This window comes from Schistosoma haematobium, chromosome 5 (genome assembly GCF_000699445.3).
Source record: "Schistosoma haematobium chromosome 5, whole genome shotgun sequence".
In the NCBI taxonomy this organism is placed as follows: Eukaryota; Metazoa; Platyhelminthes; class Trematoda; order Strigeidida; family Schistosomatidae; genus Schistosoma; species Schistosoma haematobium.
The window spans coordinates 2,891,137-2,910,867 of NC_067200.1; the positions used below are offsets into that span (position 1 = coordinate 2,891,137).

Genomic DNA, 19,731 nt, shown 5'->3' on the forward strand with positions numbered 1-19,731 from the left:
CTTGGTAGGGTTGTGGGTACCTAAAATTTAGGAACTAAAAATGAGAAGAAACAGCTGTCCTGTACTTCCTGATTCTTCCTGTTATCCTAAATAAAATCAAACTGTTGCAGATACTAAAAATAAACATTTCCAAAAAGACATCGACGGCGGTTAGTAGTGGGATCACCGGCTGGATGTACCTACACCTCGATTTTGGTGTCCATTTCAGGACTCGAACCTAATAATACTGAAGGCGGCCTGCTTGAATATCTGGGCTACCTGTTCCTCGGATCTAGATATTTCATCAAGTTATCTGTTTTGTTGTTTGTTTTAGCACATCATTATGTCCATTGTGCACACAATCTATTCAGGCACGTTTATGAAAAGTTTACAACCTTTCGCTATACAGGATACAAAAAGGTACAATCAGCGACATCATGGTGGCCGGCAATATGCATTGAAACGAATGAACATTAATCAAATATGGATTACCGAACTCCTAACATCTAACTGGTCATCATTCAAAATTTGTCGTCACAATCGATCAAGGTATAAGAAAAGGAAACTTGTTGAAATACTGTATGCTGAGAATTCTATGTTGTACCAAAAATATAATGTTGAATAAAGCTTCTAATAATAATAATAATAATATCATTCGCTTCAAGTGTTATCACATTATCTACTAGGCTACTGAATTCAGTTAGCCGTAGTTTGTGCAATGAAGTGGATTTTAATGTACACCTGTTGATCGTTTGAATCTTCCCATTGAATATTAGAACTCCAGTTGGTGGAGTTCGAAGTGCTGGAGTGAACATTAACTCAGCTGAATGTACGTCCAACTGATGATCTCAAAATAGAAAAAAACCGATTGTCTTGAATTTCACTGTTAATCACTACCCAACTTTCCTTCTAATTCTTGTAACCGAATATCAACATGGAAGCAATCCGTACAAGATACACATATGCCAAATGAGACTTATCAATTAAAGACATAAACATCAATCGAATGATTCAAACAACCAGTACAAATCAATTAAACACAATCTATAAATATTAGTTTAACGCTTATGATAACTGACACCATCGTATATTTAAAAAAAAGATTGTTAGAGGGTTTGAACCTCAATGAGAACATTAACACTCAACTATACGGCTATCCATACCTCTTGGGATAAACTTGCAGTTACTATCCAATATATATGTATATATAATCAGACACTTACTGTTTCCCAATTATTAAATATTGTATTGTAACAGGATAAGCTGGCATAAATTGTGGTCCAATATATATTTGTCGAATAGTTTTATTATCTGGTTGTTTTGGTATAGTCCATGTTTGTACAATATGTTGATCAAATAATACAGTTAATTGATCTGTATCAATTTTACCAAAATATAATGTAACAACAACTTCAATTTCAGCTTGTTTTGAATCAAAAAATTGTTTCTTGATTGTTTCTAAATTTATTGGTGTCGTCGAAGATGATGAGGATGACGACGACGACGACGACGACGATGACGACGATGTTATTGTATTTGATGTTACCGTTGAAATTTGTTTCTTTAAATTATTCCAAACTGGTAAAACTTTTGTTAAATTTAAATATTCTGTTAATTCTAAATTTAATAAATTTGTATATGGATCATTCATAGCACGTGATGTTAAAGATGTTCTAGTGTATAATGTTTTACTGACACCCGGTAAAACAATACCTAAACGATGATCTTCTGTAAGGAATATACGTATCCATTCTGCATGTCCCTGTATGTTTTTATTTTAATTTGGAAAAAAATATCAGAAAACATATCAGAATGGTAATAGAACATAAATATTAATTTACTTTAGTAGTTGAGATCATGAATCAATTGAAGCTAGACCGCAATGGAAAATCTGTAAGCACTGGACAGCCGTTTTGTCCTACTGTGGGACACTTCAGAAGTGTGTATCCATGATCTCGCCCATATTACACAAGCATGTGGCTATCAGGACTCAGTAGTTATAAATGAGTAACGCGATGGTGTTTGAAGTGAACGATGATGGGTTCGAGTCCCAGAGTGGACATCAACTTTGATATGTAGGTACATCCAGATGATGAGACCCAAATAGAACAAAGTGGCAAGTGTCCTAGATTCCACTACTAGGCACTAACCAACTTTGCTTATAAAACTTGTGACTTCAAACAACATCGAGGTAATCTCCACAGGATGCACATATGCCAACAAAAGACTGACCAATTGCAATCTTAAGCATCAATGGAAAGATCAGTTAGTCAGTCAGTCAGCTACAACGTAGGACCAGGTACATATATGCATCGGTTCAAATTGCCATACCTCATTAACACAACAAGATGGACACCGGATTCATAAAAGTAGTTAATTCAGAGGTGGTAATATATAAAAGAAAGATTACAATAAGGATACAGTACAGGAAGAGAGAATTAGTTCGTAGAAAGAAAGGTATGAAGCGATTTCAATCTCTTAGTTTAAGCGAAGACAGAGAGTGTATGCACCGACGCCATTGTGATCGATTCCGAGTCATGTCACCAAGAGTCTCCAACCATTGATTACGATAGTCACGCGGACCTCAACCAGGTAGTCTGCATCTACCAACATGGCTCAGACTAGAAGTTAGTGACTTCAAGCACTGATGTCACTTTTTGGTTTGGCCGCCCCTAACTTTCTTCCAATGGAAAGATACAAGTAAACAATACCAAGTGAATTCATAAGTATTTCATTGTGAAAATTCAATTGACTACTTTAATTTAATTATGAATGTTTGTTTAGTTTGTTTTGTTTTTCAGTTAAATTACTTACAGGTTGAATAATTAATAAATCCATATCACCAGATTGTGTAATTAATGGATTAAAACGTATTGTCATACTGATTCCTGGTTCAAATGGTGAATATCGTTGTGGTTCTTTTAATTCTGATGCCATATATAAATGATGCGGTTTTAATTGTAAACAATATTGATAATTTGGACTTGTATTTTCCTGAGAAAATTTGACAGAAAAAAATATATAGATTGGTGTTACAATGGAAGTTGGAAATAGTTTTTTAGAGATGGTGGAGAACAATGGTAGCTCAGGTGGATGATTTTGGTGATGTTTTGTTCTCTGAGCTGGATGGTTTAGTTATGAAGCTTTCATCGTTCTTCTGGACGACATCATCAGCACAAACTTCAGGTAGACTGAAGTTTGTGCTGATGATGTCGTTCAGAAGTACGATGAGAACTCCACGACCAAACCACCCATCTCCGAGAACAAAACTCTTTCAAAATAGTTTTTTAATTATTGAATTCTTATCAATTTTAATTTTAATAGTTGAGGTCATGAGTCAATTGAAGCTTGACCATCATGGAAAATCTGAAAGTATTGGACAGTCGTTTCATTTTATTGTGGGACTCCTCAACAGTGCACATCCACGATTCTGATATTAATTGTCATTTTATTGTATAATTATTAAGAAAAAAATAGATTACTATGTGTGTGTATCCCATTCATCATTAATTTTGGTAAACTCATTAACTTCGGTTGCATGAATTACTATTCCTAATCTGTAGACAGTCTATTAATTACAGCCTCTCCTATTTCACGGTCACTTTTGCCTAGTTTATGTATAATTGTTTATTTTCATTTTATGGTGTTATAGAGTCTGGTATATTTGCATATAAACTACATCTGGACTCAAGCCTGAGTCCTTACTTACTTATTTACTCACTCACTCATCTACTCACTTACTTACTTACTTACTTACTTACTTACTTACTAACTTACTTACTTACTTACTGACTGACTTAGGCTTTTTACCCCCTCGTGAAAGAGTATAGGCTGTCTACTAGTATTCTTCATCCTATTCTGTCCTGAGCAATCCTTTTCAGTTGTTTCTAGTTTTTATTCATTCTTTTCATGTCTACTTCCAATTCTAAGTGTAGTGTGTTCCTTGGTCTTCCATTTTAAATCTACCCTTCAGGATTACAGGTAAATGGTCGCTACGTGATGAAGTTTGATGAGTTCTCCAATGTGTATCCTATCGAATTCTAACATCTCTTCCTAATTTCCTCCTCAGATGGAAGCTGATCTTGTTGATGGTATCTGACCAAGGGATATTGAGTATCTTGCGTAGACAATTGTTTATAAATACTTGCATCCTTTTGATGATGGTTGTAGTAGATCCCCAAGTTTCAGTTCCGTAGTGTAGAACTGTCTTGGTGTTCGTATTGAAGATTCTGACTTTGATATTAGTTGACAGTTGTTTTGAGTTACGCTTTCCCTTTTTCAATTGTTGATTAATGGTACTGTCCAGGTACGTGAATGTTTCCCCCTCTTCCAGAGCTTCTCCACTAAATGTAATTGCGTTGGTGTTCTACGTGTTACATTTCAAGATGTTACTTTAACCCTTGAGTAGGTTGAGGCCTAATGATGCAAAGGCTGTTGCCCCATTATTTGTTCTATAAATTATTTCTCATCTTGTATGGATTGTTGATTTCGTAGACAATTTTCATTATATATGAGTTCCGATATAGTAAACGAGAACTTGATGGAGTAATTCGATTAACAGTTGAGTGTATAATTACAGAGTACCTTCGTACTATATGCAAATCATACAATAAATATATTATTTGTACACCTTTCTTCAGTTGTCGTTTACATGTTTCATGACTCTTCCAATTCTGTTGTTATTACAATTAATCTCTGTTTCCCTTCCTGTTCTCTTTAAATTCAATCTTCTTAATCTTCTGCTATCAGGCATACCACTTTCAATTGGCACTATATACTACTCATATCTGTCAACATAAGTAGAATGCATTACATCACAAACTTAAAGTTTTAATTATAATGGGTTCATTTTGGTAACATGAAATAGGTCAAAGTATCTTTTGGTAAAGTTTATGTTTTAATGTAAACACCTGATGAGATTCAATTGAATTTTTCTGGTAAATTTTAGATTATTTAAAATTTCATTGTTTGGTAACATAAATGCTTACTTGAATTCGGTTAGTTTAACCAAGAAATAATTACACAATAATGATCGCCACTGTGATTATTGCCTTGATCTAATCGTTAGGCTTACATACGGTAACACTATAATAGAACTATATTGACTGGAATAATTGTTTGTTTTGATCCTACCATGCCACGCAGCTCAGTAACTTAAGGTCCGAGGGTGAAGTCAAACTGCTAGTTTTGCTGGGATGTGGAGGCACTAAGGTATTTCCACTATCTATCTAAAAGAAATCCTAGTCTGAAACAAAAGAACATACCCATGAAGCTATATCGTCGACGGTAAGGTCTTTAATGTACAAAACTAACAAAGTAAGAACTTCTTAGAAAAAGCCCGTATGTAAGCGGCGTCACTCAGTTGCCCCTTGTGCTCTGTAGTCATGCAATCAGGTTGCCAAGATCACTACTACTAAATCCAGCTTACCTTTCAAGTATTTGGAGAAAAACTATTCTTTGATAATGTGTACAACCGAGAAATGACAACCGCTCACACATTTATAACAACACTTGAGATCATATCGTTCACGATTAAATCCCTTCTAATAATAATGATATTATTATTATCACAATTATTATTGTCAATCACTTACAATAACTCGAATTTCACCAAGTTGTCTAGAATCAGTAAACTGTGTATCACCAAATTGATTTACTGAAGTAATTGCATAATCAGCTAAATAGACTTCACCAGATTGACTTAGTTTACCATTTGTAAAACCAATACGACCGGCGAATGGAGTTAATGAAAAGCCGAGACTTAAAAAAACAACAACAGAGAATAGGTTTATACGTAAACAATGATAATTTTGTCTTTTCCTGTACAATAGGGCAATATAGTTTATTCTCCTAATCTGAAATTTAATTTAACAGTGATTTCATTAGAGTTCATTAAACATGAAATGTGGAAATCTTGTTATACTCATCTCTAACGAATACATAGACTGTATTTGTGTAAATTACATTTATCCCTTCTGAAATATTCTGCATCCCTAGAAGTATTCACAAGTCAGATTTAATGTTATCTCACAGATTGAAATCATGAGTCAGTTGAAGCTAGACCACCATTGAAAACCTGGAAGCACTGGACGGCCGTTTCGTCCTAGTGAAGTTCAACCAGGTATGTTGTGAGATAGGAACTCACTGAAGACAATGGTGTACGGTGGCGCAACTTGGTGGATTGGTTGAAGTTAGACATTAACACCGTTGGATACCAGCGCAGTGGTCTAGTGGTTAAGTGCTCGCGCGCGAAGCCAGCAGGTCCTGGGTTCGAGCCCCGCGTGGTGCGGGATCGTGGATGCGCACTGCTGAGGACTCCCATACTAGGACGAAACGGCCGTCCAGTGCTTCAGGTTCTCAATGGTGGTCTAGCTTCAACTGACTCATGATTTCAATCTGTGAAATTTATAAAATCTCCACAAAACCCATTCTGACTTTAATGTTATCGTTGTAAAGTCATGATTCATCAATTAAATTGACCCATTCAAGGAAGTCAAATGCTTAAATGATACTTTTCCATTCAATTGAATATTTTATCTTTTTAACATATTGTCCAGATGTTGGACAATATGAGATAAAGTTTACTGAACCTTAAATATTTCATTAGAATTGTGCATATAGACAATCTTCTCGAATTCAGTTCATCAATAATCATCCCGTCATTAAGCCAATAATCAGGAATGCACATGATATTGTGAGTAATTGATATATTCATTAACATGATATATCGATGGTCATCTAAAATTGACAATCTTAGTACGATATTTGTTAGATCGATCATTGTATATCACATCTTAGAAGACAAGTCGATAAAGTTTCACTATTGAGTAGAGCTAAAGCAACTTTTATTATGATTCTGAGAACTTATTGGACCTATCCAGTTAATCAGAAAAATGAATGAATTTACAAGTATAATTTCTATATATCATTAAGGAACTTCTTGGAATCGCCTATACGTTCTTCTGTCTTAAGTTCAAAAACCCTTCGATCAAACTACTGATAAATAAAAACTTCATGACTTCACATGACTACTTCCAAGTGAATAGTTCCCTAAACTACCTACAGTACGTCATACATTTTTGGTATATAAAGTTTTGATTGAAATCATGAACCGATTGATGTTAGACCACCACCTTTGGAAACCTGGAAGCACTGGACGACCGTTTCTTCCTATTTTGGAACGACTCAGCAGTGCGCATCCACGATCCCGCTCGCAGGATTCAAACCCACGGCCTTCAGTCTTACGCGCGAGAGTCTAACCTACTGGATCACTGAGCCGGCATCTAATGGTGTTAGTGTCTAACATCAACCAATCCACGAAATTGAGCAACCATCTTCCATTGTACTGAGGTAGATACCTGTCTCTACCCGACACGGATTAGTTCCACTTGTAACGGCTTCTCACCAGAACTCTATGAATTCGCTCACGAAGCTAGTCACTAGTGCGCACTGCTGAGGAGTCTCAGAATAGGACGAAACAGCCGTCCAGTGCTTCCAGGTTTCCAACGGTGGTCTAACATCAATCGTTTCTTGATCTTAATCAAAAACTTAATGATCTCCACAATCCTACACTTATATAAATAATAAATAAATTGAAATTACATAATAAAGATATATATAAATTACTTTTGCATTCGTTTACGTAATTCATAATGACTAGGTGGTATACCACCTAAAAATAATATCATATCATCATTACAATCAGTTGTCATAAAACTATCCAATCGTAATATACGCATAGATGGATCTAAAATATTTAAATTTAATCGTCGTTTATCTTCATCATGATAACCACTACCACTGGAACTAGTGGATTGACGTCTCCAACGTGGTTTAAAATTGAATGTTTTAAAACGACGTCGTCTTATTATTTCCATATCATCATGTTGTTTAGTATCATCTAATCGATATAATTCACGACCAGACCAATAATTAGCTTCAGGTCGACCATTAATTAATTCAATTGTTATACCATAATCCTTTAATAAGATAAAATTAAAAATTTACATGGATTAAATACAGTATGAAATTATTGTACTTGAAAAGAGTAATCAATCTAATGTCTAGTCTATTTTGTAATGAAATACTACTATGCAATATAATGAATTCTGATGTGTGAGTGAAGAAGATAATGAATGGTTGTAGCTATGTCATACTACTACTACTACTACTACTACTACTACTACTACTACTACTACTACTACTACTACTACTACTACTACTACTACTACTACTACTACTACTACTACTACTACTACTACTACTACTACTACTACTACTACTACTACTACTACTACTACTACTACTACTACTACTACTACTACTACTACTACTACTACTACTACTACTACTACTACTACTACTACTACTACTACTACTACTACTACTACTACTACTACTACTACTACTACTACTACTACTACTACTACTACTACTACTACTACTACTACTACTACTACTACTACTACTACTACTACTACTACTACTACTACTACTACTACTACTACTACTACTACTACTACTACTACTACTACTACTACTACTACTACTACTACTACTACTACTACTACTACTACTACTACTACTACTACTACTACTACTACTACTACTACTACTACTACTACTACTACTACTACTACTACTACTACTACTACTACTACTACTACTACTACTACTACTACTACTACTACTACTACTACTACTACTACTACTACTACTACTACTACTACTACTACTACTACTACTACTACTACTACTACTACTACTACTACTACTACTACTACTACTACTACTACTACTACTACTACTACTACTACTACTACTACTACTACTACTACTACTACTACTACTACTACTACTACTACTACTACTACTACTACTACTACTACTACTACTACTACTACTACTACTACTACTACTACTACTACTACTACTACTACTACTACTACTACTACTACTACTACTACTACTACTACTACTACTACTACTACTACTACTACTACTACTACTACTACTACTACTACTACTACTACTACTACTACTACTACTACTACTACTACTACTACTACTACTACTACTACTACTACTACTACTACTACTACTACTACTACTACTACTACTACTACTACTACTACTACTACTACTACTACTACTACTACTACTACTACTACTACTACTACTACTACTACTACTACTACTACTACTACTACTACTACTACTACTACTACTACTACTACTACTACTACTACTACTACTACTACTACTACTACTACTACTACTACTACTACTACTACTACTACTACTACTACTACTACTACTACTACTACTACTACTACTACTACTACTACTACTACTACTACTACTACTACTACTACTACTACTACTACTACTACTACTACTACTACTACTACTACTACTACTACTACTACTACTACTACTACTACTACTACTACTACTACTACTACTACTACTACTACTACTACTACTACTACTACTACTACTACTACTACTACTACTACTACTACTACTACTACTACTACTACTACTACTACTACTACTACTACTACTACTACTACTACTACTACTACTACTACTACTACTACTACTACTACTACTACTACTACTACTACTACTACTACTACTACTACTACTACTACTACTACTACTACTACTACTACTACTACTACTACTACTACTACTACTACTACTACTACTACTACTACTACTACTACTACTACTACTACTACTACTACTACTACTACTACTACTACTACTACTACTACTACTACTACTACTACTACTACTACTACTACTACTACTACTACTACTACTACTACTACTACTACTACTACTACTACTACTACTACTACTACTACTACTACTACTACTACTACTACTACTACTACTACTACTACTACTACTACTACTACTACTACTACTACTACTACTACTACTACTACTACTACTACTACTACTACTACTACTACTACTACTACTACTACTACTACTACTACTACTACTACTACTACTACTACTACTACTACTACTACTACTACTACTACTACTACTACTACTACTACTACTACTACTACTACTACTACTACTACTACTACTACTACTACTACTACTACTACTACTACTACTACTACTACTACTACTACTACTACTACTACTACTACTACTACTACTACTACTACTACTACTACTACTACTACTACTACTACTACTACTACTACTACTACTACTACTACTACTACTACTACTACTACTACTACTACTACTACTACTACTACTACTACTACTACTACTACTACTACTACTACTACTACTACTACTACTACTACTACTACTACTACTACTACTACTACTACTACTACTACTACTACTACTACTACTACTACTACTACTACTACTACTACTACTACTACTACTACTACTACTACTACTACTACTACTACTACTACTACTACTACTACTACTACTACTACTACTACTACTACTACTACTACTACTACTACTACTACTACTACTACTACTACTACTACTACTACTACTACTACTACTACTACTACTACTACTACTACTACTACTACTACTACTACTACTACTACTACTACTACTACTACTACTACTACTACTACTACTACTACTACTACTACTACTACTACTACTACTACTACTACTACTACTACTACTACTACTACTACTACTACTACTACTACTACTACTACTACTACTACTACTACTACTACTACTACTACTACTACTACTACTACTACTACTACTACTACTACTACTACTACTACTACTACTACTACTACTACTACTACTACTACTACTACTACTACTACTACTACTACTACTACTACTACTACTACTACTACTACTACTACTACTACTACTACTACTACTACTACTACTACTACTACTACTACTACTACTACTACTACTACTACTACTACTACTACTACTACTACTACTACTACTACTACTACTACTACTACTACTACTACTACTACTACTACTACTACTACTACTACTACTACTACTACTACTACTACTACTACTACTACTACTACTACTACTACTACTACTACTACTACTACTACTACTACTACTACTACTACTACTACTACTACTACTACTACTACTACTACTACTACTACTACTACTACTACTACTACTACTACTACTACTACTACTACTACTACTACTACTACTACTACTACTACTACTACTACTACTACTACTACTACTACTACTACTACTACTACTACTACTACTACTACTACTACTACTACTACTACTACTACTACTACTACTACTACTACTACTACTACTACTACTACTACTACTACTACTACTACTACTACTACTACTACTACTACTACTACTACTACTACTACTACTACTACTACTACTACTACTACTACTACTACTACTACTACTACTACTACTACTACTACTACTACTACTACTACTACTACTACTACTACTACTACTACTACTACTACTACTACTACTACTACTACTACTACTACTACTACTACTACTACTACTACTACTACTACTACTACTACTACTACTACTACTACTACTACTACTACTACTACTACTACTACTACTACTACTACTACTACTACTACTACTACTACTACTACTACTACTACTACTACTACTACTACTACTACTACTACTACTACTACTACTACTACTACTACTACTACTACTACTACTACTACTACTACTACTACTACTACTACTACTACTACTACTACTACTACTACTACTACTACTACTACTACTACTACTACTACTACTACTACTACTACTACTACTACTACTACTACTACTACTACTACTACTACTACTACTACTACTACTACTACTACTACTACTACTACTACTACTACTACTACTACTACTACTACTACTACTACTACTACTACTACTACTACTACTACTACTACTACTACTACTACTACTACTACTACTACTACTACTACTACTACTACTACTACTACTACTACTACTACTACTACTACTACTACTACTACTACTACTACTACTACTACTACTACTACTACTACTACTACTACTACTACTACTACTACTACTACTACTACTACTACTACTACTACTACTACTACTACTACTACTACTACTACTACTACTACTACTACTACTACTACTACTACTACTACTACTACTACTACTACTACTACTACTACTACTACTACTACTACTACTACTACTACTACTACTACTACTACTACTACTACTACTACTACTACTACTACTACTACTACTACTACTACTACTACTACTACTACTACTACTACTACTACTACTACTACTACTACTACTACTACTACTACTACTACTACTACTACTACTACTACTACTACTACTACTACTACTACTACTACTACTACTACTACTACTACTACTACTACTACTACTACTACTACTACTACTACTACTACTACTACTACTACTACTACTACTACTACTACTACTACTACTACTACTACTACTACTACTACTACTACTACTACTACTACTACTACTACTACTACTACTACTACTACTACTACTACTACTACTACTACTACTACTACTACTACTACTACTACTACTACTACTACTACTACTACTACTACTACTACTACTACTACTACTACTACTACTACTACTACTACTACTACTACTACTACTACTACTACTACTACTACTACTACTACTACTACTACTACTACTACTACTACTACTACTACTACTACTACTACTACTACTACTACTACTACTACTACTACTACTACTACTACTACTACTACTACTACTACTACTACTACTACTACTACTACTACTACTACTACTACTACTACTACTACTACTACTACTACTACTACTACTACTACTACTACTACTACTACTACTACTACTACTACTACTACTACTACTACTACTACTACTACTACTACTACTACTACTACTACTACTACTACTACTACTACTACTACTACTACTACTACTACTACTACTACTACTACTACTACTACTACTACTACTACTACTACTACTACTACTACTACTACTACTACTACTACTACTACTACTACTACTACTACTACTACTACTACTACTACTACTACTACTACTACTACTACTACTACTACTACTACTACTACTACTACTACTACTACTACTACTACTACTACTACTACTACTACTACTACTACTACTACTACTACTACTACTACTACTACTACTACTACTACTACTACTACTACTACTACTACTACTACTACTACTACTACTACTACTACTACTACTACTACTACTACTACTACTACTACTACTACTACTACTACTACTACTACTACTACTACTACTACTACTACTACTACTACTACTACTACTACTACTACTACTACTACTACTACTACTACTACTACTACTACTACTACTACTACTACTACTACTACTACTACTACTACTACTACTACTACTACTACTACTACTACTACTACTACTACTACTACTACTACTACTACTACTACTACTACTACTACTACTACTACTACTACTACTACTACTACTACTACTACTACTACTACTACTACTACTACTACTACTACTACTACTACTACTACTACTACTACTACTACTACTACTACTACTACTACTACTACTACTACTACTACTACTACTACTACTACTACTACTACTACTACTACTACTACTACTACTACTACTACTACTACTACTACTACTACTACTACTACTACTACTACTACTACTACTACTACTACTACTACTACTACTACTACTACTACTACTACTACTACTACTACTACTACTACTACTACTACTACTACTACTACTACTACTACTACTACTACTACTACTACTACTACTACTACTACTACTACTACTACTACTACTACTACTACTACTACTACTACTACTACTACTACTACTACTACTACTACTACTACTACTACTACTACTACTACTACTACTACTACTACTACTACTACTACTACTACTACTACTACTACTACTACTACTACTACTACTACTACTACTACTACTACTACTACTACTACTACTACTACTACTACTACTACTACTACTACTACTACTACTACTACTACTACTACTACTACTACTACTACTACTACTACTACTACTACTACTACTACTACTACTACTACTACTACTACTACTACTACTACTACTACTACTACTACTACTACTACTACTACTACTACTACTACTACTACTACTACTACTACTACTACTACTACTACTACTACTACTACTACTACTACTACTACTACTACTACTACTACTACTACTACTACTACTACTACTACTACTACTACTACTACTACTACTACTACTACTACTACTACTACTACTACTACTACTACTACTACTACTACTACATTTACTACTATCACTACTACTACTACTACTACTACTACTACTACTACTACTACTACTACTACTACTACTACTACTACTACTACTACTACTACTACTACTACTACTACTACTACTACTACTACTACTACTACTACTACTACTACTACTACTACTACTACTACTACTACTACTACTACTACTACTACTACTACTACTACTACTACTACTACTACTACTACTACTACTACTACTACTACTACTACTACTACTACTACTACTACTACTACTACTACTACTACTACTACTACTACTACTACTACTACTACTACTACTACTACTACTACTACTACTACTACTACTACTACTACTACTACTACTACTACTACTACTACTACTACTACTACTACTACTACTACTACTACTACTACTACTACTACTACTACTACTACTACTACTACTACTACTACTACTACTACTACTACTACTACTACTACTACTACTACTACTACTACTACTACTACTACTACTACTACTACTACTACTACTACTACTACTACTACTACTACTACTACTACTACTACTACTACTACTACTACTACTACTACTACTACTACTACTACTACTACTACTACTACTACTACTACTACTACTACTACTACTACTACTACTACTACTACTACTACTACTACTACTACTACTACTACTACTACTACTACTACTACTACTACTACTACTACTACTACTACTACTACTACTACTACTACTACTACTACTACTACTACTACTACTACTACTACTACTACTACTACTACTACTACTACTACTACTACTACTACTACTACTACTACTACTACTACTACTACTACTACTACTACTACTACTACTACTACTACTACTACTACTACTACTACTACTACTACTACTACTACTACTACTACTACTACTACTACTACTACTACTACTACTACTACTACTACTACTACTACTACTACTACTACTACTACTACTACTACTACTACTACTACTACTACTACTACTACTACTACTACTACTACTACTACTACTACTACTACTACTACTACTACTACTACTACTACTACTACTACTACTACTACTACTACTACTACTACTACTACTACTACTACTACTACTACTACTACTACTACTACTACTACTACTACTACTACTACTACTACTACTACTACTACTACTACTACTACTACTACTACTACTACTACTACTACTACTACTACTACTACTACTACTACTACTACTACTACTACTACTACTACTACTACTACTACTACTACTACTACTACTACTACTACTACTACTACTACTACTACTACTACTACTACTACTACTACTACTACTACTACTACTACTACTACTACTACTACTACTACTACTACTACTACTACTACTACTACTACTACTACTACTACTACTACTACTACTACTACTACTACTACTACTACTACTACTACTACTACTACTACTACTACTACTACTACTACTACTACTACTACTACTACTACTACTACTACTACTACTACTACTACTACTACTACTACTACTACTACTACTACTACTACTACTACTACTACTACTACTACTACTACTACTACTACTACTACTACTACTACTACTACTACTACTACTACTACTACTACTACTACTACTACTACTACTACTACTACTACTACTACTACTACTACTACTACTACTACTACTACTACTACTACTACTACTACTACTACTACTACTACTACTACTACTACTACTACTACTACTACTACTACTACTACTACTACTACTACTACTACTACTACTACTACTACTACTACTACTACTACTACTACTACTACTACTACTACTACTACTACTACTACTACTACTACTACTACTACTACTACTACTACTACTACTACTACTACTACTACTACTACTACTACTACTACTACTACTACTACTACTACTACTACTACTACTACTACTACTACTACTACTACTACTACTACTACTACTACTACTACTACTACTACTACTACTACTACTACTACTACTACTACTACTACTACTACTACTACTACTACTACTACTACTACTACTACTACTACTACTACTACTACTACTACTACTACTACTACTACTACTACTACTACTACTACTACTACTACTACTACTACTACTACTACTACTACTACTACTACTACTACTACTACTACTACTACTACTACTACTACTACTACTACTACTACTACTACTACTACTACTACTACTACTACTACTACTACTACTACTACTACTACTACTACTACTACTACTACTACTACTACTACTACTACTACTACTACTACTACTACTACTACTACTACTACTACTACTACTACTACTACTACTACTACTACTACTACTACTACTACTACTACTACTACTACTACTACTACTACTACTACTACTACTACTACTACTACTACTACTACTACTACTACTACTACTACTACTACTACTACTACTACTACTACTACTACTACTACTACTACTACTACTACTACTACTACTACTACTACTACTACTACTACTACTACTACTACTACTACTACTACTACTACTACTACTACTACTACTACTACTACTACTACTACTACTACTACTACTACTACTACTACTACTACTACTACTACTACTACTACTACTACTACTACTACTACTACTACTACTACTACTACTACTACTACTACTACTACTACTACTACTACTACTACTACTACTACTACTACTACTACTACTACTACTACTACTACTACTACTACTACTACTACTACTACTACTACTACTACTACTACTACTACTACTACTACTACTACTACTACTACTACTACTACTACTACTACTACTACTACTACTACTACTACTACTACTACTACTACTACTACTACTACTACTACTACTACTACTACTACTACTACTACTACTACTACTACTACTACTACTACTACTACTACTACTACTACTACTACTACTACTACTACTACTACTACTACTACTACTACTACTACTACTACTACTACTACTACTACTACTACTACTACTACTACTACTACTACTACTACTACTACTACTACTACTACTACTACTACTACTACTACTACTACTACTACTACTACTACTACTACTACTACTACTACTACTACTACTACTACTACTACTACTACTACTACTACTACTACTACTACTACTACTACTACTACTACTACTACTACTACTACTACTACTACTACTACTACTACTACTACTACTACTACTACTACTACTACTACTACTACTACTACTAGTAGTAGTAGGTACAAGATGAGTTATATATTCTCTTACCCTCATCATTATTATTATTGTGATTGTTGTCGATTTTTGATCAGTCTAGTCATGTGTTCATGATCTGAGTTGTATTGAAGTCCTGTAGAATAGACACTGACAGGGAATCTAGTGTAGATATTCGTCTAAGGTAAATAATCAGCGTCTCATTCGTGTAGACGAGTAAAATAGAATGTTAGAATAAATTCAATTGTTATTTATTCATATAAACATCATTTGGGACATTCAGTGTGTACTTTACTTTTGTCTTGCTTTAACTTTCTGAAATATTGAGATGAAACTACAGAAAAAATGTGGGTAGATTTTGGATTACTGATGAGCACTGCTGTGAAGCCCTTCAATAGGACGAAATGGCCGTCCAGTGCTTCCAGGTTTTCAACAGTGATCTAACATTAATCAGTTCATGATCTCAATCAAAAACTCAATAATCTCCACAACCTATACTGAAAACTTCTATGATCATGTTAATTAGTGATATCAATATGAAATCGATATTAGAGTTGGAGGAATACGGTAGAAGGAAATTCATAAGATTTGAGTATTATTATTATTATTATTATCTCAAATAAATCTGGATCTCAGAAAATATGAAAACTATCAACCGCTTACATGAATCACTACAGTAATCAAAACTATGAATGAAGTTCAGAGGATTAAGTCGATCAGTAGATAAATAACTTTTCAGTTCTCAGTACTGGTCGAATTCCATTAGTCAAGTTTTACTTCACTTTAAATGATGATCTCATTCTGGTTAGTAATTCGAAATTATTTATCTTGCATAAATGTGGTTCATAACTTGTCCTGTACACCAAAACAAAGTAGTAAACAATGACAGGTTTAAGGTCAAGAAGAACCAATCAACATCGAGGTGTACAGGTTAAGTTGTGAACCATATGTGGAGAAATTCGAACATTTCACTTCTATCTGAAGTTTATGCTGATGATATCGTTCAGAAGAACGATGAAAGCTCTACGACCACACCATCCATCTCAGAGAAAAAAACCTCCATCAAAACTTACAAAAGTCTTTAGACTCTGTGATTTAACCGAATGAACATTGAAGAAATGGTAACTCTTGTAAGCTTTAATTTAACTCATTAATTATTACTATACTACTTATTATTTCCAATTTACTGGCAATTAATTTCTTACAATTTTCCTTATTCACAGACAACTTTGTCTTACTTCTGTATAATTGTAATTTCATAGTTCATGGTGTGATGTGGTCCAATATATTTGCATATAAGCCCAAATGTGCTTGAAATAATAAGTAATAGAAGGTGGTTGTTATCTTCTATTGTAAATCGAGGCAAAGGATAGCGAAAAGTCTGCTGGTAACAAACCAGTAAAAGCTTAACTTATGTCATCTCAAATTTAATTGTACAGGTCAGATGAATGGTTAATTCTAGGACAGTAGGCTATAGGAAAATTTGTAGACGAGCAATAAAAAAGATTATCGTCTTAAGAAAATAATATATCAGAAAGTGTTTTGTGGATATTACTGTAACTTTAATGATTAAGATCATGAGTCAATTGAAGCTAGACCATCACGCAAAACCTGGAAGCACTGGACGGCCGTTTCGTCCTATTGTGGGACTCTTCAGCTTCAATGACTCATGGCCTTAACCATTGAAATTACTACAATCTCCACAAAACCTCTTTTAAAACTAATCAAGATATGCTCAATAGTGACTGGCTTCAAGAGGTATATCCTGGAGTTCTAGTGAGAGGCAGCGACCAGTGGAGTTCAACCAGGTCTGTTGTGAGATAGTAGCTCACTGATGACAATGATGAATGTGTCGCTCAATTTCATGGATTAGTTGAAGTTAAACATTAACACCATTGGATACCGGCTCAGTTGTCTAGTAGTTAAGTGCTCTCGCACCAAACCAGTAGGTCTTGGGTTCTAATCTAGCAAGCGGCGAGGTCGTGGATGTGCACTACT

The 19,731-nt window shown here is 34.1% G+C and overlaps 1 protein-coding gene across 2 annotated transcripts in view; it reads right to left on the reverse strand.

Annotated features, from left to right (window-relative positions):
• The window catches only part of LAMA1_2 (Laminin subunit alpha-1), a 78,846-nt gene that overhangs the window by 58,622 nt on the left and 493 nt on the right, over window positions 1-19,731 (reverse strand). For both annotated transcript variants that reach the window (XM_051217295.1, XM_051217296.1), the window contains exons 2-5: window positions 7,606-7,958; window positions 5,574-5,739; window positions 2,794-2,973; window positions 1,203-1,741 (exon numbers count right to left, since the gene is read on the reverse strand). In XM_051217295.1, coding sequence (XP_051064678.1) covers window positions 1,203-1,741; window positions 2,794-2,973; window positions 5,574-5,739; window positions 7,606-7,958 — 1,238 coding nt within the window. The remainder of the gene's footprint in view (window positions 1-1,202; window positions 1,742-2,793; window positions 2,974-5,573; window positions 5,740-7,605; window positions 7,959-19,731) is intronic.